Source organism: Hyperolius riggenbachi, chromosome 3 (genome assembly GCF_040937935.1).
Source record: "Hyperolius riggenbachi isolate aHypRig1 chromosome 3, aHypRig1.pri, whole genome shotgun sequence".
NCBI lineage: Eukaryota > Metazoa > Chordata > Amphibia > Anura > Hyperoliidae > Hyperolius > Hyperolius riggenbachi.
Genome location: NC_090648.1, coordinates 442,043,187 through 442,066,833, shown reverse-complemented (window position 1 = coordinate 442,066,833; position 23,647 = coordinate 442,043,187). Strand labels below are relative to the sequence as shown.

Sequence of the window (23,647 nt, the reverse complement as noted above, 5' to 3'; positions counted from 1 at the left end):
TTGCATCATGCATATATACATTTTTTACAATTTAGATCATATTTTGATTGTTTTTTGATAATGCTGTGTAACACTTTAGGTGATACTATCACATAAATTGGTTCAGTATAGCCTCCTCATGTGCTAGATTGCGCTGTTTGTGGAAGAACTTTTTTGTGTGTTCTTTTTAAAAACAATTTTTATTGCTTTCAGTAGTTGCTCTATATATGTTGTTTAAAAAATGTATATTGTTTATATGATTCTTACAGCTGACAAGGAGATTGTATACTATTTTTTTTATATCTCACCACTGATGCTCTGCATAAACATATTTTGAATTCATATAAATTAATATTGTAAGATAATTCAATATATGTCACTGACTGTACTGTTATCTGATAAAGTCTACAGCTATACATGCTATACTGTACACCTGAAAGTCCAGGATTACAAGGTATTCCAGTTTGGAAAACAAATATGCTATTTAACTAGATTAAAATAATGTTCTTTTATTTTACAAAAGGCTCAACATCTATTTTATTGGACTAATGCAGTGTTGTAGTTCCTCAATTTCACCTCTGAGCGCCGCTGTTTAACCAGAAAGCAGAAAAATACAGAACTAGAGATCCACTGGCATTTACATTGCTCACACACACTGCAGATCTGCACAGAGAAGCACACAGCCATTTTCTGGATCCTCTGCATACAATACTAAATATTTTGTTCTTTTCATACACAAGTGGACTGGACAGCACTTCTTTTTGCACTGGATTACAAATATTAAAAAGAAGATATCAAGTGTACATAATGGATGAAGTAAAACACCAGGCATACAAAGAAATCAGATGGCAAGTAATATTTTCTGTCTTATTTTCCTGGCTGTGTCGTTCAGTCTCTACCTCTACTCAAATTCATTATTCCATTCAGGAAGAAATGAGAAAAGACTCTGTTATAGCAAATATTGCAAAAGATCTGGGATTAGATGCTGGACAGGTTTCCTCTAGAAAACTCAGGATTGTATCACGTGTGTCAGAAAAATATTTTTATGTAAATCTAGACAATGGAAATCTGTATGTGAAGGACAGAATAGACAGAGAGACACTGTGTGGGGCAGAAGCTACCTGCTTCGTAACATTTGATGCTGTGGTTGAAAACCCATTAAATATATTTACCATCAAGGTGGACATTCAGGATATTAATGATAATGCTCCAGCATTCTATCCTGACACATTTACTTTTGAAGCAATTGAATTAACAGCACCAGGGACAAGATTTGCTTTACATACTGCAGAAGATCCAGATCTTGGTATCAATGCAGTGCAGACATACAAGTTCAGTGACAACAAGCACTTTACACTGAGTGAGACAATCAAGCCAGATGGAAGTGAATTCCTTGAACTTGTGCTAGAGAAGCCATTAGATAGAGAATCTCAGAATGTGCATGAATTTTCACTAACAGCTACTGACGGAGGAAGCCCTGTCAGATCTGCAACTGCACTGGTACGGATCATAGTCATAGATGCTAATGATAATTTTCCAGTGTTTACACAAGAAGTATATAAAATCATTGTAAGTGAAAACATACCAGTTAATACTACAATTCTTACTGTGAATGCAACTGACAAAGATGATGGAATATATGCCCAAATAAACTATTCTTTCACCAAGACAGCAGGAAGTGTTCATCACACTGGTACATTCAGCATTCATCCAAAAAATGGTGAAATTAGGGTAAATAAAAAGTTAGATTTTGAATTAACACGGAATCATGAACTATCAGTACAAGCTAAAGATGGAGGAGGCCACATCACTCATTGTAAAGTGTTGGTAGAGGTAATAGATGAGAATGATAATGCTCCTGAGATATCCATCACCTCATTGTTTTCTCCTATTTTGGAGGACTCACAGCCTGGAACAGTAATTGCTCTGATTGAAGTTGACGATCTAGATTCTGGGGAAAATGGATATATTGATTGCAAACTACAGAACCAACAAGCATTCAACTTAGTATTATCAACCGACCGTTATTATAGAATTATTACAACAGGTGATCTGGATAGAGAAACGACACCTAGTTATAATATCACAATCATAGCCACTGACAGAGGATCTCCTCCACTTTCTAGCAGAAGAACCATCAGACTGGATATATCAGATGTTAATGACAACCCACCAGCTTTTACAAAATCTTCTTATGTTGTTTATATAACAGAAAACAATTTACCAGGCGCCTTAATACATAGGATACAAGCTTCAGATCCTGATGCTGGGGACAATGCTAAAATTGGTTATTCAATATCCACCATGAATGCAGAAGACCTCCCAGTGTCCTCTTATTTTTCCATAAATATAGAGACTGGAGCTCTTTATGCTCAGAAGACATTTGATTATGAACAGCACAAAGAATGTCTAATTAGAACAACTGCTAGAGACAGTGGATCACCATCTCTAACTGGCAACACCACCCTACTTGTTCGTATTGTGGATCAGAATGATAATGCTCCAGAGATATTATTCCCATCATCAGGAATTTCTGGACAGGATGCGTTTGAGATGGTTCCTTTTACAGCAGAACCTGGTTCTTTAATCACAAAAGTGGTTGCAGTGGATGCAGACTCTGGACATAATGCATGGCTCTCCTATCATTTCATCCACATGTCGGAACCATATCACTTTACTATTAATGATCAGACAGGAGAAATCCGGACATCCCGCATCTTTCAAGAAAAGGATATGTTGAGGCAAAAGGCGGTGGTGATGGTGAGAGATAATGGGGTGCCAGCTCTCTCTGCTACTGTCACCTTAAGCCTCATTGTTGCAGATAACTTTGAGCAGGTTGCTCCTAAACTCAGTAATCCACTCACAGATGAAGGACCTCCGTCAAACTTGCAGCTGTACTTGGTTATTGCTTTAGCACTGATTTCTTTGTTGTTTATTGTCACTGTGATGTTGGTCATCATATCAAAATGCAAGGAGTCAAAACCATTACCAAACTTTGGAACTTTAAATACAAGTCTGTATCATGCAGGAGATCCCAGAGTACTGTCCATGTATAGTGATGGAACATTACCCTTCCCCTACTCATACAATGTGTGTGTGGCTATGGACCAATCAGGAAGTGATTTTGGTCTTCTAACATCAAATCAAATTGTTCCAGTGGATAATCTCATTGACACAGATGACTCAGGCCTTGGAAATGAAAGTTTAAAAGAAGCTATTCCAACCACCTTGGTCACTCAGGTAAGTTGATTTAATATCAGCGAGAATTTTTTTGGGGAGATGCTAGCCAAGATTGATGGAAGTGTATTGCGTAAATAGTGCCGAAACATGCATCTGTGCTCCTGTTTTGTCATTTTAGTGTGAGGATTTAAATAGAATGGTTTAAGGCTCTATCAAAGGCTCCATTAATTTATGGAGCAATGTTAGCATTATGACTTTTCAGCAGCATAAAGACAGAAATAAGCCACACTGATCCTAAACTTTTTCTCCTGCAAATAGGAAGTACGTTTACCTAACTTTTTCTCAACTATATAAACTCTTTAAAAGGTTATTGGGTATTGTGTAAACCTTGTTTACCAGTGTTGGTTCTCCTGCATCAGTAACGTATGTACTTTTTTTTTTAAAGATTCTTTTATTTTGTTTTAAATTTCAGGAGCAATAGTACAAACGGTACAGTAATGTATGTACTTTTGATGCACAACAATTAGGTGGGTGGTTCAAAGTTGAAAGTAACCCAATGTAAGAGGCACATGAGGGGTGCCATATTTATTTCATTTTAACCAATACAAGTTGCCTGCCAGTGCTGCTGATCTTTCTGGTCAGTAGTGTCTAAATCACACACTTGAAACAAGCATTCAGCTCATCTTGTCAGATTTTTGTCATCATATGTAATTTTTAAGAATCCGGGAGATCCGCACACTCGGTGAACCAAGTCCACTTTATTTATGCAAGGTGTCACAATTCCATTCCATAGACCAACAATTAATTTCAGGGTCCCATGGGGTCCCCTTTGCCAAGGTAACAACAATGGTGTGTTCACCATTCTGTGTTGTTACCTTGACAAAGGGGACCTCACGGGGCCCTGAAACAAATCGTTGGTCTATTGAATGGAATTGTGTCACTATGCTTAAATAAAGTGGACTTGGTTCACCGAGTGTGCGGATCTCCTGGATTCTTATGGTTTACAACTTGATCCAGCACCTCATTGGTGGTGTGCAATTCCTTGTCTACCTTAAGATGTAATTTTAAAATCTGATCTGCATGTTTGTTCGAAGTCTATGGCTAAAAGTATTAGAGGCAGAGAATCAGCAGGACAGACAGGCAATGTGCAATGTTTAAAAGAAATATGTCAGCCTCCCTATCCCTCTCACCTCTGGTTCCCATTAAGTTTCTACCATTAAAGCACTAAAAGTGCTCGTCTAACATTATGGGAAGTAGATGCATATGAGTAGTAATATAATGCCTATCGGAAAACCACTGAGATAATATACCAGATCTTGCTTCTGGATTGTTTTCCTCATATCTTCATGGTGAGCAGTGCATGTCACTTAAACACTGGGGGTCTATATATTTTAACAAAGTCTAATTTATGGGAAGGCTGCAGAGTATGCAGATTTACACAGCTGGCTGCCTTACAGTTTCTCAGTTCTGGAAGGACAGCCATGAACACCCGCATCATATTCTGGCCTCAAAGCTGAGGTTGCTGAGCGGAGAAGGGTGTGCCAAAAAGAACTTAATGAAGTACAACCTTTACCTTACTGCTTTGATTCACTTGGAGACCTATTTGGAGACCTATTTCCTCTTGGTATTACAAAAAAGGTGTAGCCACCAAGTAGGACTATATACCTGTAAAACGCAGTTTTGTCTTTATGGACAAGAGGTGTACTTTAAGACTTTGTATATTATAATAATTACACACTTTTAATCCACAAATGGATGCAACATTTGTGTTTGTTGTTTGTGTTTATATATTGAATCCTTTTCCTTGTGTATTGCTATAGGTTCCTACTTTGTTACTTTGTAAAGACTGTGGATCCCTTTCTGCTAAACCTTAATGGATAACTGAGATGAAAATAGAGTATACCCTTTTACATACCTTAGGCTCCTTCCAGCCCCCATAGTCTTGAAAGTCCCTCGCTGTCCTCCTGAACAGGGGTGTACCTAGAAATCCCCGGGCCCCCCTGCAAAAAAAAAATCTGCCCCCCCCCCCAGGGCCCACTCTGGGGATTTTGGGGGGCAGAAGGGGTCGCTGCATAAGAGGAGAGTGTGGCAGATGGGTGGGAAGGGGGGAAATTCCCCCCCCCCTCCCTCACCTCAGGCTCTCCTCTCAGCGCTCCCTCTCCTGAAATCATTGGTGGCAGCGGGCAGGCAGCAGCAGCGGCAGCGGTGGCGGCAGGATGATACATTACCTCCTTCTCGCTGGAGGTCTTCCGTTCTCTAGGAGCAACTTCCTGTTTACAAGAAGCTCTTAGAGAACGGAAGTCCTCCAGCAAGAAGGAGGTAATGTATCATCCTGCTGCCGCCCGCTGCCACCAATGATTTCAGGAGGAGGAGCGCTGAGAGGAGAGCCCGAGGTGAGGGAGGGGGAGGGGGTATTTCCCCCCTCCCCACCGATCTGCCACACTCTCCTCTTATGCAGCGACCCCTCCTGCCCCCCAAAAGTCCCTGACAGGGCCCTAGGGGGGCCCCGCCCCCCCCCCCCCCCCCGCATTGGCAGGGGTCGCATCCCCTATTGGTACGCCAGTGCTCCTGATCATCTTACTTGATCCACTGTACGGCCCGGTAAAGTGAGTGACTTAGCTAAGTATCGTACCACTGCACACATGCTGGTCCGGCGGTGTGCCTCCTTGATTGTGTTTCTGTGTCCGAGAGAACTGCGCATACACCGAGTTACTTCTCATGCTCAAAACACTACTGGCCATGGCTGGGCCAGTGCATGCACAGTAGTGCTCAGCTTAGCTCAAAGTCCCTCACTTTACCAGGCCGCACAGCAGATCAAGAGAGAGGACCTGAAAGACAGCTGGGGACCTTCAAGAATACAGGGGATTGAAGAAGCACCAGGTAAGTAAAAGGGGAACTTTATCTTTAATTTGGGTATCTTTTAACTATTTACTATATGTTTTTAAAAAATACTTGAAACTATGTACTGTAGCGATTGCAACTATGGCTCCAGGGCCAAGTGCTGTTTAAAGCAAACATACAGTACAAAACCATGGATTCTGTGTTGAATACTATTGATATGCAAATATATGTCTGTGCTTATGATCTTTATAAACACATCAACACATTTCTACTTCATATAAATTATTATAGTAAGGTTATTATTTATTATTAAACTATTATTTGATAAGTTTAACGTACATATTTCCAACTAATATTCCAGATATGAAAGACCAGGATTACAAAGAATATCATTTAAATTAGAGAGTTATAATGTTATTTGAATTGCAGTTAGTTTAAATTATACATTTTTTATTTTTTAAACTCATTCTGATTTACTTAAAAGAAAAAAGAAAACACTAACCAGGAATTGAACTGAATAAAAACATCAGCACTGCAGTTCCTCAATTTTACCTCTGAGCGCCGCTGTTTAACCAGTAAGCAGAAGAATACAGAACTGGAGATCCACTGGCATTTTCATTGCTCACACACACTGCAGATCTGCACAGAGAAGCACACAGCCATTTTCTGGATCCTCTGCATAAGATACTGAATATTGGTTGTTTTCTTACACAAGTGAACTGGACAAAACATCCTTCCTATAACACATTTGATGGATGATTACAGATGCTGACAATGGATAGGATGAAACACCAGGCATACAAAGGAATCAGATGGCAAGTAATATTTTCTGTCTTATTTTCCTGGCTGTGTCATTCTGTTTCTACCCAGATCCATTACTCCATTGTAGAAGAAATGAGGAAAGACTCTGTTATAGCAAATATTGCAAAAGATCTGGGGTTAAATGTTGGACAGCTTTCACCTAGAAACCTCAGGATTGTATCACGTGTGTCAGAGAAATATTTTTATGTGAATCTGGATAATGGAAATCTGCATGTGAAGGACAGGATAGACAGAGAGACACTGTGTGGGGCAGAATCTACCTGCTTCTTAAGCTTTGATGCTGTGATTGAAAATCCATTGAGTATTACAAGAGTAAAAATTGACATCCAGGATATTAATGACAATGCTCCAGTATTCTATCCTGACACATTTACTTTTGAAGTAATTGAATCAACAGCACCAGGGACAAAATTTGCTTTACACAATGCAGAAGATCCAGATCTTGGTATCAATTCAGTGCAGACATACAAGCTCAGTGACAACAAGCACTTTATACTGAGTGAGACAATCAAGCCAGATGGAAGTAAATTCCTTGAACTTGTGCTAGAGAAGCCATTAGACAGAGAATCTCAGAATGTGCATGAATTTTCAATAGTGGCTGCTGATGGAGGAAGTCCTGTGAGATCTGCAACTGCACTGATAAGGATCATAGTCATAGATGTTAATGATAATTTTCCAGTGTTTACACAAGAAGTATATAAAATCAGTGTAAGTGAAAACATGCCAGTTAATACCACAATAGTTACTGTGAATGCTACTGACGAAGATGAAGGTGCAAATGCCCAAATAACTTATTCCTTCAGCAAAACATCAGGAAATGTGCACCACACTGGTACTTTCAGCATTCATCCTAAAAATGGTGAAGTCAAAGTGAATAGGAACCTGGACTTTGAACTGATGAGGAATTATGAACTATTAGTACAAGCCAAAGATGGAGGTGGCCATGTCACTCATTGTAAAGTATTAGTAGAGGTCATAGATGAGAATGACAATGCTCCTGAGATATCCATCACCTCATTGTTTTCTCCTGTTCTGGAGAACTCACAGCCTGGAACCGTGATTGCTCTGATTGAAGTTGATGATCTAGATACTGGAGAAAATGGGTATATTGACTGCAAGCTAATGGATCAGACATTGTTTAATTTAGTACTGTCATCAGACAGCTACTACAGAATTGTTACAAGAAGTAATCTGGATAGAGAAACAACATCAACTTATAATATCACAATCATAGCCACTGACCGAGGTTCTTCTCCACTCTCAAGCAGGAAGACCATTAGATTGGATATATCAGATGTTAACGACAACCCACCAACATTCAATAAATCTTCTCATGTTGTTTATATAACAGAAAACAATTTACCAGGCGCCTTGATACATAGGATACAAGCTTCAGATCCTGATGCGGGGGACAATGCTAAAATTGTTTATTCAATATCCACCATAAATGCAGAAGACCTCCCAGTGTCATCTTATCTGTCCATTAACATAGAGACTGGTGCCCTTTATGCTCAAAAGTCATTTGACTATGAACAGCACAAGGAATTTGTAATAAGAGCAACTGCTAGAGACAGTGGATCACCATCTCTAACTGGCAATGCCACCTTACTGATCCGTATTGTGGATCAGAATGATAATGCACCTAAGATCTTGTTCCCATCATCAGGAAGTGTTGGACAGGATGCATTTGAGATGGTTCCGTTTACAGCAGAACCAGGTTCTTTAATCACAAAGGTGGTAGCAGTGGATGCAGACTCTGGACATAATGCTTGGCTCTCCTATCATTTCATACACGTGTCGGAACCATCTCACTTTACCATTAATGAGCAGACAGGAGAAATCCGGACATCCCGCATCTTCCAAGAGAAGGATATGTTGAGGCAAAAGGTTGTAGTGATGGTGAGAGATAATGGGGTTCCTGCTCTCTCGGCTACTGTCACCTTAAGCCTCATTGTTGCAGATAACTTCCAGCAGGTTGTTCCTAAACTCAGCAATCCACTCACAGATGAAGAACCTCAGACAAACTTGCAGTTGTACTTGGTAATTGCTTTAGCATTGATTTCTTTGTTGTTTATTATAACTGTGATGTTAGTCATCATATCAAAATGCAAGGAACCAAAGCCACTACCAAACTTTGGAACTTTAAATTCAAGTCTGTATCCTGCAGGAGATCCCAGATTACTTTCCATGTATAGTGATGGAACATTACCCTTCCCCTACTCATACAATGTATGTGTGGCTATGGACCCATCAGGAAGTGATTTTGGTCTCTTACAATCAAACCAAATTGTCCCAGTGGATAATCTTATTGACACAGATGACTCAGGCCTTGGAAATGAAAGTTTAAGAGAAGCTATTTTAACCAGCACTGTAACTCAGGTAAGAAGTTGTAACATACATTCTTAATAATACTTAGAAGAAGTCAACCAAGATGGGCGCGAAATAAAGAAAGCAAGCTGATGCAAAATAGTTCAGCTCATTATTATAAAGGCTGATATTCCAGTACTTTTGTCATTTGTATATTGTCTGACAAATCAGTAGATTCTAGACATGTGCACAGTATGGTTTTAAACAAACATGTAAAAAATGGGCATAGAAATTGAGCACTGACATTCATTTACAAAACCTTGCTTGCTCCAGATAGTGTCCTCCAGTGATTTTCATCAAAGAGTGCAATCAGCAAACATCAGTAAAACTGTCAGCACAGAGAGCACAAGGCAATTTTACTGGTACTATCGACACTGAGGCTGCATGGGCACTGCACACTACACTACCTAGGTAATGTGGGTTGCACCATTTGTGCAATGTGTCCTACCTCAGCGATGGTAGTACCGGTAAGATTGCCATACACTCGCTCTGCACAGCAGTTTTACCAGCTTTTGCTGAATACACCCCAATGAGAGATGCAGTTTTCTGTTTTTAGGTGCAATAGTGTAGAATTTAAATAAACTTTATTAGAATATGTTGTAGAGACGTGCTCTGGAGATTTTTAGGGTTTTATGATCTGGTTGATCTGGTTTTTCTACTTATAAGAAAAGGTTAGAGAAGACTTTTGAAATCACCAGCTCGGAGGTAACTATTGGCTAATCTTTAGTGGTTACTAACATTTTATGTCTGTATATTTCCCATTGGTAGTTTAATATCTATGCAATTTTTATTCAGGCTATCTAGATCTAGTATTGACTTTTTTTTATTTATTTTTTATTTGTGTTGATGATTGGATAGTCCACTCTATTTCAGAGTGGTTCGTGGTGTATGTAATGCATTGTGGTTTTGTTTTTAAGAATTAAGAGGTATTCTGAATTATCACTATTGAAGCTCAAGAATTAATTGCTGAATGTTGCTTAGTCTATATTTTTACAATGAGACTTTTTTACTTTACCATGCAAGTATTATCACTTATACCCCCAATGTATACATTTTGGGTGGAGGCTGATTATGATAGTTTTGGGCATTCCTTGCAATTACAGAATTTAGAATATGAAGTATAATGTAAACTCGTTTGTGTGTCTATTTTCTTTTACAAAAACCAAATCAATGTATTATATATTCTCATTAGTGAGTAGTATGCTTATAATATTTTACCTTTAAAAGTTATACAGTCACTTTCTAAGTCTAAGGAACATGGAGTCTATAAAAATATGAAAGCAAATTAAGCCTGCAAATAGGAGGTAAGTTTACCTAATTATATCAATTATATAAACTTTTTCAGGTTAATGGGTGCCATGTGAGTCTAGTTTACCAGTGTCCATTCTACTACATCAGTAAGGTTACACCATGTTCCACTCACGGGAACCACATCTCCCTTCCCCATGAGCAGAATGTTTGGGTGATACCAGTAGAATGGCCCTACTTTTGATCCATAATGATTGGATAGGTGGTTCCACGATTATACCCCTTGAAGTAGTAGAAGTGGTTGTTTAGCATTCTGGCAAACAGAAGGCATACACAAAAAAAATGGCATCTAGGAATTTGTGTGCTGGGTGAAGCCGATAGTGGAATTACAGCAATACTGCTCATTTGCTACTATTGGTTGGTGGATAATTCTATAAATTGATTTACCTAACCTTCTTCTCACACTAACCCTTTATCTACCTACTCTAAACACTAACCTTTCATTGTCTACTCCTAACAAATTGTCCACTACCATTAATACTACTATTATTAATATTGCGGCCTGTGACAGTGCACAAATTTCCTACTGGCCACAGGAGCCCACATTTCCTACTTCCATCAGAAGTATGTGAGATGGCACATGCATTAATACATTTCAGACCCAAGACTCTGGTCCCTTTCACTTCCTGATCACTGTGATTAGCTCACAGTGATCAGGGGATCAGGAGCCAATGAAAACGGCTCCTTACCAAAGTACAGGGCATATCATAAATCAAAAATACTGGGAGTATATACAGTATATTTAAACAAAGTGTAACTTATGGGAAGGCTGAATAGTAAGCAGATTTAAACAGTTAATTGCTTACTGTTATGCAAATGTTAATTTCAGCGACCCCAGAGAGATCATTCTGCTGGTACAGCTTTTTCAATTCTGGAAGGACAGGCATGAACCATTGCATCATATTCTGGCCTTTACCCCAAAGCGGAGGTTGGTGACTGGTGAAGGGTGTGCAAAGAAGAACTTAATCAAGTGCAGCCTTGCTACATTTTCCTGCTTTGATTCACTGGAGACCTATTTAAGAAAAAGGGTGCAGCCACTAAGCAGGACTACCTACCTGTAAAAAGCTTTTGCCTTTCAGCAGGACAAGAGGGATACTTTAAGGTTTTGCATATTACACAAATATTACACAAATATCCATATTCAATCCATCTTCCTTGTGTATTTCCAGTGGCGAGCAATAGGGGTTGCAGAGGTTGCGACCATACCGGGGCCCTTGGGCCAGAGGGACCCTGTAGGGCCCTTCCTCAACTGCAGTATTAGTTCTTTATTGGTCCTTTGTTTGTAATGATGACTTCTATAAATTCTTTGAAAGATAATAATCATAACCAAGCTGTTACCCATCCTCTTCCTGCACCTCTGACACTGTGTTGTCCTTGGCAGGTTTTGGTGCGCCTTATCAATTGTTATGTATCGAGTGCTTGGGGGGGGGCTCATGTAAAATTCGCACCCGGGGCCCATAGCTCCTTAGCTACGCCACTGTGTATTTCTATAGCCCTTTGGGGATCAATCCATCTAATGTGGCCAAGCACTTTAATTCAAGCCATGGCAAAGAGGACTCACTTGTCATTTCGGGGCCTGGAGAGAGTGCAACTTAATTGTAGAGGTGGACATCTGCAGAGGAGGCTTCTGGAACATGAAGTGGGGTAAATTTTTAAGGGGAATCTGAAATGAAAATAAACGTATGATGTAATGAATTGTATGTGTAGTACAGCTAGGAAATAGAACATTAGTAGCACAGATGTGAGTCACATATTGTTTCCAGGACAGGAAGAGTTAAGAAACTTCAGTTGTTATCTATGCAAAAGGGCTTCTCTGAGCTCTCCGACCCAACTTAGTCGGCTACAGTGCTATTTTCTGAAGCACGTATTCATGAAAAAAACAGTGAAAGACAACTTCAGATAAGATTTTACTGCAGGGAAGTTCAAATAGTCATTAGCTCTGCTTCATAGTTACAAATACAGATTGTAGTTTGTAAACTGAAAATATTAGAGAATTATGCTATGTTATTAAAAACATTTATATAGCTGAAAATAAAAAATATGAGACCCTTTTTTTGCTACTAATGTTCTATTTTTTAGCTGTACTACACATACAATTTATTGTATAATAATTTTTTTTTTTTTGCTTCAGTGTCACTTCAAGATGGGAACTACCATGCCGACTGACCTGAATTACAGATGAGGGGTTTCTTTTTTTTTTTTTCTAAAGCGATAGTCTGCACATTATTCTGTCATGAAGTCCCTGCCTAAAGAAGAGGGAGGGGATTTTTTATACTCTACCATTTAGTGCTTGCTGTAACAGTTCTCTATAATTGATCTTCTGTTTATTGAATAAAATTAAGCTACTGACCATAAGTATCATTGCAGGAAATGTAGCACACGTCTCTTTAAAGGACTCTGTAACAAAATGTTGAGCCTTATTTCTTCTATCCTATAAGTTCCTATACCTGTTCTAATGTGGTCTGTCTTACTGCAGCCTTTTCTAGTTGCACTGTCTCTGTAATAAATCTTATCTTCTTTCCTCTGTCGGCTCTGTCGGGCTCAGGATGGAATGTGTGGAATGTGCAGCACTGCTTGTGATAGGCAGAAGCTTTACACACCCTCTCCAAGCTCTCCTCTCAGCCTATCACACTCTGGTTAGCAGCCATGTCTTTTGTTTGTAAACACTGCCTAAAACTGGCAATTACAAGCCAGGATTTCAGCAGGGAGTGGCAGAAACAGCACAGGGGCTCAGGAGAACATAATGAATAGAATGGTATGCTTTTTATTGTAAGAATTTTAGAGTACAGATTATCTTTAAGAGAGGTGTGTTACATGATTCAGATATAGCATTGGTGGGCAGGGTCACCTTTATTTAAATGTTTGTTCCACAGTCTGTTTAGCTATGACTAAAGAACCAGCAGGGTTGGAAAAACATCAGCTTCTGTGCTGTTTTGTAATTTTGCTCTGTTTTAATTGGCTATGCAACCAAATAATTTGATTTTACATTAATGGAAGGATTACGGACTTCTGTGACATTTTAGTGGCTGCCTGTCCAGCACGATTTGTGACTCACACAGTACTAGCATACAAGAAATGAATAGCAGTCATTTTCTCAGACTTCCAAAGCTTTCTACTTTGATACTTGGTAAAGAAAGACTGTGGCTTGTTTTTTCTGCTAATCCTTAACTATTCTCTATATGTATGTTTATTAAAAAATACTTGAAACTACATAGCTATTACAACTATGGCCCGAGCTCCAATGCTAATTAAAGTGACACTGAAGGGAAAATAAACTCATGATATAAATAATTGTATGTGTAGTACAGCTAAGACATAGAGCATTGGTTGCAAAAAATTGATTCTAATATTGATTCCAGTACAGGAAGAGTTAAGAAACGTCAGTTCTTATCTATGTAATAGAGATTATCTGAGCTATTCAACCAAACTTTGGTCTGCTACAGTGCTGTTTTCTGGAGCACTTGTACATCACAGTCACAGACAGATTTAAATAAGATTTTACTGCAGGGAAGGTCATAAGATCATGAACTCTGCTTGTTTTATAGTTTAAAATACAGAGTGCAGCTTGTAATTGCAAATATGCTACTAATGTTCTTCTATTAATTATCAGTACTACACATGCAAATATAACATCATATTTTTTTTTTTGCTTCAGTGTCACTTTAAAAGAAACATACAAAACCATGTGTTAATTACTATTGATAAAGCAAACATGTTTCAGTGCTGGAGATCTGTAGAAACAGATAAACACATATACTGTATACATACATATACATAATTAGAGATTTAACAAACAGTTCACCTGGCCCTGTGACAAACTGTCTGTTCCATCACTATACCTTATTACACTACTAACATTAGATACGTTCAACAGATATACTTACAACCAATATTCCACATATGAAAGACCAGATTTACAAGTATATCATTTACATTGGAAAGTTATAATGTTATTTGAATTGCAGTTAGGCTTAGTAATACTGAACAATTTCAAAACTCATACTGATGTATTAAACGAAAAGAAAAAAACACTAAACAGGAATTGAACTGAATGAAAACATCAGCACTGCAGTTCCTCTATTTTACCTCTGAGCGCCGCTGTTTAACCATTAAGCAGAAGAATACAGTACTGGAGATCCACTGGCATTTTCATTGCTCACACATACTGCAGATCTGCACAGAGAAGCACACAGCCATTTTCTGGATCCTCTGCATAAGATACTGAATATTGGTTGTTTTCTTACACAAGGGGACTGGACAAAACATCCTTCCTATCAGATTACAACTAACACATCTGATGGATGATTACAGATGCTGATAATGGATAGAATGAAATACCAGGCATACAAAGGAATCAGATGGCAAGTAATATTTTCTGTCTTATTTTCCTGGCTGTGTCATTCAGTCTCTACCCAGATCCATTACTCCATTGTAGAAGAAATGAGGAAAGACTCTGCTATAGCAAATATTGCAAAAGATCTGGGATTACATGTTGGACAGATTTCATCTAGAAAACTCAGAATTGTATCACGTGTGTCAGAGAAATATTTTTATGTGAATCTGGATAATGGAAATCTGTATGTGAAGTAGTGTTGGGCGAACAGTGTTCGCCACTGTTCGGGTTCTGCAGAACATCACCCTGTTCGGGTGATGTTCGAGTTCGGCCGAACACCTGACGGTGCTCGGCCAAACCGTTCGGCCATATGGCCGAACTAAGAGCGCATGGCCGAACGTTCCCCGAACGTTCGGCTAGCGCTGTGATTGGCCGAACGGGTCACGTGGTTCGGACCCGAACGCGCTCTGATTGGCCGAACTGTCACGTGGTTCGGGTAAATAAATACCCGAACCACGTCATATCTCCGCCATTTGTCTGTGGGTTTAGCTTTGGGTAGGCAGGCAGGGTAGTTCGCGCTCCAGCCACGCTAGCCAGGGTCCCCCCCAGTCATTGTGTGTCGCTGCTGGGAATAGTAGTACACCGCTCGCTCAGCATTCTGTTTACTGCCACTCTGTGTACCTCGCTCAGCCACACTATATAGCATTCTGTTTACTGCCACTCTGTGTCTGCTGGGAATAGTAGTACACCGCTTGCACAGCCACACTATATAGCATTCTGTTTACTGCCACTCTGTGTACCTCGCTCAGCCACACTATATAGCATTCTGTTTACTGCCACTCTGTGTCTGCTGGGAATAGTGGTACACCGCTCGCTCAGCCACACTATATAGCATTCTGTTCACTGTTCTGTGTCTGCTTGGAATAGTGGTACACCGCTCGTTCAGCCACACTATATAGCATTCTGTGTACTGTTCTGTGTCTGCTGGGAACAGTAGTACACCGCTCGTTCAGCCACACTATATAGCATTCTGTGTACTGTTCTGTGTCTGCTGGGAACAGTAGTACACCGCTCGCTCAGCCACACTATATAGCATTCTGTTCACTGTTCTGTGTCTGCTGGGAATAGTGGTACACCGCTCGCTCAGCCACACTATATAGCATTCTGTTCACTGTTCTGTGTCTGCTGGGAATAGTGGTACACCGCTCGCTCAGCCACACTATATAGCATTCTGTTTACTGTTCTGTGTCTGCTGGGAATAGTGGTACACCGCTCGCTCATCCACACTATATAGCATTCTGTTCACTGTTCTGTGTCTGCTGGGAATAGTGGTACACCGCTCGCTCAGCCACACTATATAGCATTCTGTTCACTGTTCTGTGTCTGCTGGGAATAGTGGTACACCGCTCGCTCAGCCACACTATATAGCATTCTGTTTACTGCCACTCTGTGTACCTCGCTCAGCCACACTATATAGCATTGCGTACTCTGCCAGTCAGTGTGTATATTGCTGGGATCAGTAATACTCCACTCACCGTCAACCACTATATGAGCTCAACATGAGTTCCCCAGAGACCTCCGCTGTGAGCAGCACTCCCAACAACAGCAACAGCCAACGCCCCACGCAAGCTATAACATCCACCCCAGCAGCCAGTGGTCAGCAGCAGCCCTCCCCGGAGGAGAACGTTGTGTCCATCAGTCCGTCGCCAGAGCGATTAATGAGGGCTGCCATTGAGGAGATGATGGGGCCTGATGTGGAGGAGGAGGTCTGGCTCAGGCCAGCATCCCAAGTTAATGTTGAGGACGATGAGGGGTCTGTGTCTGGGGATGTTGGGGTGGCAGAGGTGGTGGGTGGGTCAGACTCAGGAGAAGAGTTGTATGATGAGGATGATGATCGGGACCATCTGTATGTGCCTCAGAGTCCGACCCCGGAAAACATGTTGTATCGTGTGTTTAGGTACTAAAATCTGCGTTCCCTCCCAGTAGTGTTGGGCGAACAGTGTTTGCCACTGTTCGGGTTCTGCAGAACATCACCCTGTTCGGGGTGACTATATAGCAGACTATATAGCATTGTGTTTAATGCCACTCTGTGTACACGGCTCAGCCACACTATATAGCATTGTGTTTACTTCCACTCTGTGTCTGCTGGGAACAGTAGTACACCGCTCACCCGCCACTGTATAGCATTGTGCTCTGTGTCACTGCTGACAATAGTGGTACACCGCTCACCCACCACTGTATAGCATTTCTGTACTGCCACTGTACTGCTGCCAGTCAGCGTGTACTTTAAGGATAAGTGAAATGAGGAAGAAATCCGGTGAAAGAGGGAGGGGCAAGGGAAGAGGTGTTTCCCCTGACGGTTCACGTACAGGCCACAGGGGAGCACCCAAGAAAACCCACTCAATACTGCCCATGTTGTCCAGGACAACAACCCTCACAGATCCAAAAGAACAGGACCAGATAATTACTTGGATGACCTCTCAAGCGTCCAGCAGTGGGTTAAGCAGCACCAGCACATCACGCACGAGGTCCGAGTCCTCAGCCAGTTAAAGTCTGGGCTTTCTTTGAAGACTGCACTGAGGATGTTACCATGGCGATTTGCAAGGTGTGCAAGACCCGCCTGAGCAGGGGGAAAAGTATTAACAACCTCTCCACCACCAGCATGAGCCGCCACATTCTATCCAAACATCCCACTCTGTGGGCAAACGCGGCAGGACAGGGTACCACCAGCAACACTGCCTCCCTTGGGTTCACCAGACTCACCACCAGACCCGCCTCAGCAGCAGCAGTAGCCCAGCCATTGCGTGGTTCACAACATTCACAAACATCAGACGATGCTGACACTGTCACTTTCCGGACTAGTGCTCTTGAGGTCTCCCAGTGTTCATCAAACACAACAACCAACAGCCCTTCGGTGTGCAGCGCTACGGTTGAGTTGTCTGTTTCTGAGATGTTTGAGCACAAGAGGAAATTGCCAGCAAATGACCCCCGGGCCGTGGCAGTAACAGCCAGCCAGCATAGCCAAGCTTCTGGCCTGCGAAATGCTGCCATATCGAGTGGTGGAGACAAACAGCTTCAAGGGCATGATGTCAGTGGCCATCCCACGTTACGTGGTTCCCAGCCGCTACCACTTTGCGCGCTCTGCAGTGCCTGAGTTGCATGAGCACGTGGTCAGCTAAATAACCCGAAGCTTGAAGAATGCCGTTGCCTGCAAGGTTCACCTCACCACTGACACCTGGACGAGTGCGTTCGGCCAGGGTCGATACATCTCCCTTACCGCGCACTGGGTGAACCTTGTGGAGCCTGGCAGCGATTCCTCACCTGCTACGGCGCGGGTGTTGCCCACGCCGCAAACAGCTGGATAACAACAGCAGCACCTACCTCTCTGACTCCTTCTCCTCCAACGCATCTCAAAGCTGTACCTCATCCGGAAATGCTAACCCAGCACCAGCAGCAGTAGGATCGTGGAAGCAGTGCAGCACAGCTGTTGGCATGCGTCAGCAAGCGTTGCTGAAGCTGATCTGCCTTGGGGATAAGCAGCACACAGGGGAGGAAATTTGGAGGGGAATAAAGGAACAGACGGATTTGTGGCTGGCACCGCTGGACCTGAAACCGGGCATGAAGCTAGACACCTGGCACGAACTGGCAATGTACGCAATAGAGGTGCTGGCTTGCCCGGCAGCCAGCGTTATGTCGGAACGCTGTTTCAGTGCTGCCGGAGGCATCATCACAGATCGGCGTATCCGCCTCTCCACAGAAAATGCAGACCGTCTGACTCAAATTAAAATGAATCAATCCTGGATTGGAAACGACTACGCAACACTCCTGGACCCCAACCAAGTAACATGACCGATGAACATCTGGGATGGTTTAGCGTTTCCGGTCCCTGTTTATTGAACCTCTCATCTGTATTACATTTATGACTGCATGGCGGCAAAAAGCATTGCTGCTATATCCGCACGCTTTTTGTCCTCATGCAAGGCCTGGGTTGTTGTGTCTCACAAAGCGTGGCCTTCTCCTCCTGCGCCTCCTCCTGTTCCATCACGTGTGCTGCTGCTGCTGCTGCTGCTGGGTTAGCGTTGCCGCGTGGTCCCTGTTTATTGAACCTCTTATCTTTATTACATTTATGACTACATGGCGGTACAAAGCATGCTATCCGCACGCTTTTTGTCCTCATGCAAGGCCTGGGTTGTTGTGTCTCACAAAGCGTGGCCTTCTCCTCCTGCGCCTCCTCCTGTTCCATCACGTGTGCTGCTGCTGGGTTAGCGTTGCCGCGTGGTCCCTGTTTATTGAACCACTTATCTTTATTACATTTATGACTGCATGGTGGTACAAAGCATGCTATCCGCACGCTTCTTGTCCTCATGCAAGGCCTGGGTTGTTGTGTCTCAAAGCGTGGCCTTCTCCTCCTGCGCCACCCTCCTCCTGTTCCATCACGTGTGCTGCTGCTGGGTTAGCATTACCGGTCCCTTTTCCTGGAACCTCTTATATGTATTACATTTATGACTGCATGCCGACAAAAAGCATGTTACCTGTGCAAAGAAAACAGACATTTCCCGCATTTAAAAGACAGTTTTCCCTTTGAAACTTTAAAATCGATTTTCTCAAAAACTATAAGCTCTTTTTGCTAAATTTTTTTTTCCTCTTGTACCCACTCCCAAGGTGCACATACCCTGTAAATTTGGGGTATGTAGCATATAAGGAGGCTTTACAAAGCACAAAAGTTCGGGTCCCCATTGACTTCCATTATGTTCGGAGTTCGGGTCGAACACCCGAACATCGCGGCCATGTTCGGCCTGTTCGGCCCGAACCCGAACATCTAGATGTTCGCCCAACACTAATGTGAAGGACAGGATAGACAGAGAGACACTGTGTGGGGCAGAAGCTACCTGCTTCTTAACCTTTGATGCTGTGATTGAAAATCCATTGACTATTACAAGAGTAAAAATTGACATCCAGGATATTAATGACAATGCTCCAGTATTCTTTCCTGATACATTTAATTTTGAAGCAATTGAATTAACAGCACCAGGGACAAGATTTGCTTTACAGAATGCAGAAGATCCAGATCTTGGTGTCAATTCAGTGCAGGCATACAAGCTCAGTGACAATAAGCATTTTATACTTAGTGAGACAATCAAGCCAGATGGAAGTAAATTCCTTGAACTTGTGCTAGAGAAGCCATTAGACAGAGAATCTCAGAATGTGCATGAATTTTCAATAGTGGCTGCTGATGGAGGAAGTCCTGTGAGATCTGCAACTGCACTGATAAGGATCATAGTTATAGATGTTAATGATAATTTTCCAGTGTTTACTCAAGAAGTATATAAAATCAGTGTAAGTGAAAACATACCAGTTAATACCACAATAGTTACTGTGAATGCTACTGACAAAGATGAAGGTGCAAATGCCCAAATAAGTTATTCTTTCAGCAAAACATCAGGAAGCGTGCATCACACTGGTACATTCAGCATTCATCCTAAAAGTGGTGAAGTCAAAGTGAATAGGAACCTGGACTTTGAACTGACAAGGAATTATGAACTATCAGTACAAGCCAAAGATGGAGGTGGCCACATCACTCACTGTAAAGTATTAGTAGAGGTAATAGATGAGAATGATAATGCTCCTGAGATATCCATCACCTCATTGTTTTCTCCTGTTCTGGAGGACTCACAGCCTGGAACCGTGATTGCTCTGATTGAAGTTGATGATCTGGATTCTGGGGAAAATAAATATATTGACTGCAAGCTACAGGAACAGACATTGTTTAATTTAGTATTGTCATCGGACAGCTACTACAGAATTGTTACAACAAGTAGTCTGGATAGAGAAACAACATCAACTTATAATATTACAATCATAGCCACTGACAGAGGATCTCCTCCACTCTCAAGCAGGAAGACCATCAGACTGGATATATCAGATGTTAATGACAACCCACCGACATTCAAGAAATCTTCTTATGTTGTTTATATAACAGAAAACAATTTACCAGGCGCCTTGATATATAAGATACAAGCTTCAGATCCTGATGCGGGGGACAATGCTAAAATTGTTTATTCAATATCCACCATAAATGCAGACGACCTCCCAGTGTCATCTTATCTGTCCATCAACATAGAGACTGGTGCCCTTTATGCTCAAAAGTCATTTGACTATGAACAGCACAAGGAATTTGTAATAAGAGCAACTGCAAGAGACAGTGGATCACCATCTCTAACTGGCAACATCACCTTACTGATCCGTATTGTGGATCAGAATGATAATGCACCTAAGATCTTGTTCCCATCATCAGGAAGTGTTGGGCAAGATGCATTTGAGATGGTTCCTTTTACAGCAGAACCAGGTTCTCTAATCACAAAGGTGGTTGCAGTGGATGCAGACTCTGGACATAATGCTTGGCTCTCCTATCATTTCATACACGTGTCGGAACCATCTCACTTTACTATTAATGATCAGACAGGAGAAATCCGTACATCCCGAATCTTTCTAGAAAAAGATATGTTGAGGCAAAAGGTTGTGGTGATGGTGAGAGATAACGGGGTCCACGCTCTCTCGGCTACTGTCACCTTAAGCCTCATTGTTGCAGATAACTTCCAGCAGGTTGTTCCTAAACTCAGTAATCCACTCACAGATGAAGAACCTCAGACAAACTTGCAGTTGTACTTGGTAATTGCTTTAGCATTGATTTCTTTGTTGTTTATTATAACTGTGATGTTGGTCATCATATCAAAATGCAAGGAGCCAAAGCCATTACCAAACTTTGGAACTTTAAATACAAGTCTGTATCCTGCAGGAGATCCCAGAGTACTGTCTATGTATAGTGATGGAACATTACCCTTCCCCTACTCATACAATGTGTGTGTGGCTATGGACCCATCAGGAAGTGATTTTGGTCTCTTACAATCAAACCAAATTGTCCCAGTGGATAATCTTATTGACACAGATGACTCAGGCCTTGGAAATGAAAGTTTAAAAGAAGCTATTTTAACCAGCGCTGTAACTCAGGTAAGATGTTGTAACAAACTTTCTTAATAATACATAGAAGAAGTCAACTAAGATAGTTGCAAAATAAGGCAAGCAAGCTGATGCAGAATAGTTCAGTTTATTATTAGTATGGAGGCTGATGTTCCAGTACTTTTGTAATTTGTATATTGCCTGACAATCAAAGTATGGTTTTAAACAAACATGTAAAAAATGGGCATGGATATTGAGCACTCACATTAATTTACAAAACCTTGCTGGCTCCAGATAACATCCTCCAGTGAGTTGCATCAAAGGAGTGCAATCAGCAAACATCAGTAAAACTGTCAGCACAGAGAGCACAAGGCAATTTTACTGGTACTATGGACACCAAGGCTGCATGGGCACTGCACACTACACTACCTAGTTAATGTGGTATGCGTCATTTGTGCAATGTGTCCTACCTCAGCGATGGTAGTACCGGTAAGATTGCCATAGACTCCTACATTCAAGCAGTTTTACCAGCTTTTGCTGAATACACCCCAAAGAGAGATACAGTTTTCTGTTGTTAGGTGCAATACTGTGGAATTTAATAAACGTTATTAGAATATGTTGTAGAGTTGTACTCTGGAGATTTTTAGGGTTTTATGATCTGGTTGATCTGGTTTTTCTACTTATAAGAAAAGGTTAGAGAAGACTTTCGAAATCACCAGCTTGGAGGTAACTATTGGCTAATCTTTAGTCGTTACAAATATTTTATGTCTGTATATTTCCCATTGGTATTTTAATATCTATGCAATTTTTATCCAGGCTATCTAGGCCTAGTATTGACTTCTTTTTTTTTAATTCGTGTTGATGATTGGATAGTCCACTCTATTTCAGAGTGGTTCATGGTGTATGTAATGAATTGTGGTTTTGTTTTTAAGAATTAAGAGGCATTCTGAATTATCACTATTGAAGCTCAAGAATTAATTACTGAATGTTGCTTAGTCTATATTTTTTACAATGAGCCTTTTTTAACTTTACCATGCAAGTATTATCACTTATACCCCCAATGTATACATTTTGGGTGGAGGCTGATTATGATAGTTTTGGGCATTCCTTGCAATTACAGAATTTAGAATATGAAGTATAATGTAAACTCATTTGCGTGTCTATTTTCTTTTACAAAAACCAAATCAATGTATTATATATTCTCATTAGTGAGTAGTATGTTTATAATATTTTACCTTTGAAAGTTATGCAGTCACTTTCGAAGTCTAAGGAACATGGGGTTTATAAAAATATTAAAGTAAATTAATCCTGCAAATAGGAGGTAAGTTTACCTAATTATATCAATTATATAAACTTTTTTCAGGTTAATGGGTGCCATGTGAGTCTAGTTTACCAGTGTCCATTCTACTACATCAGTAAGGTTAAACCATGTTCCACTCACGGGAACCACATCTCCCTTACCCATGAGCAGAATGTTTGGGTGATACCAGTAGAATGACCTTACTTTTGATCCATAATGATTGGATAGGTGGTTCCACGTTTATACCCCTTGAAGTAGTAAAAGTGGTTGTTTAGCATTCTGGCAAACAGAAGGCATACACAAAAAAACGGCATCTAGGAATTTATGTGCTGGGTGAAGCCGCTAGTGGAATTACAGTAATAATGCTGATATTCTACTATTGGATGTTGGATAATTCTATATGTGGATTTATCTAACCTTCTTCTCACACTAACCCTTCCTCTACCTACTCCCAACACTAACCTTTCATTGTCTACTCCTAACAAATTGTCCACTGCCATTAGTACTGCCATTATTAATATTGCGGCCTGTGACAGTGCCCAAATTTCCTACTGGCCACA

General features: G+C 41.1%; 1 protein-coding gene across 1 annotated transcript in view; it reads left to right on the top strand.

Annotated features, from left to right (window-relative positions):
* The window catches only part of LOC137562395 (protocadherin Fat 4-like), a 33,775-nt gene extending 10,490 nt beyond the window's left edge, over positions 1–23,285 (top strand). Inside the window, exons 2-5 of the mRNA XM_068273734.1 lie at positions 907–3,219; positions 6,871–9,201; positions 19,679–21,838; positions 23,151–23,285. Of these exons, the coding sequence (XP_068129835.1) occupies positions 907–3,219; positions 6,871–9,201; positions 19,679–21,838; positions 23,151–23,285 (6,939 nt within the window). The remainder of the gene's footprint in view (positions 1–906; positions 3,220–6,870; positions 9,202–19,678; positions 21,839–23,150) is intronic.
* The last annotated feature ends 362 nt before the right edge of the window (positions 23,286–23,647 follow it).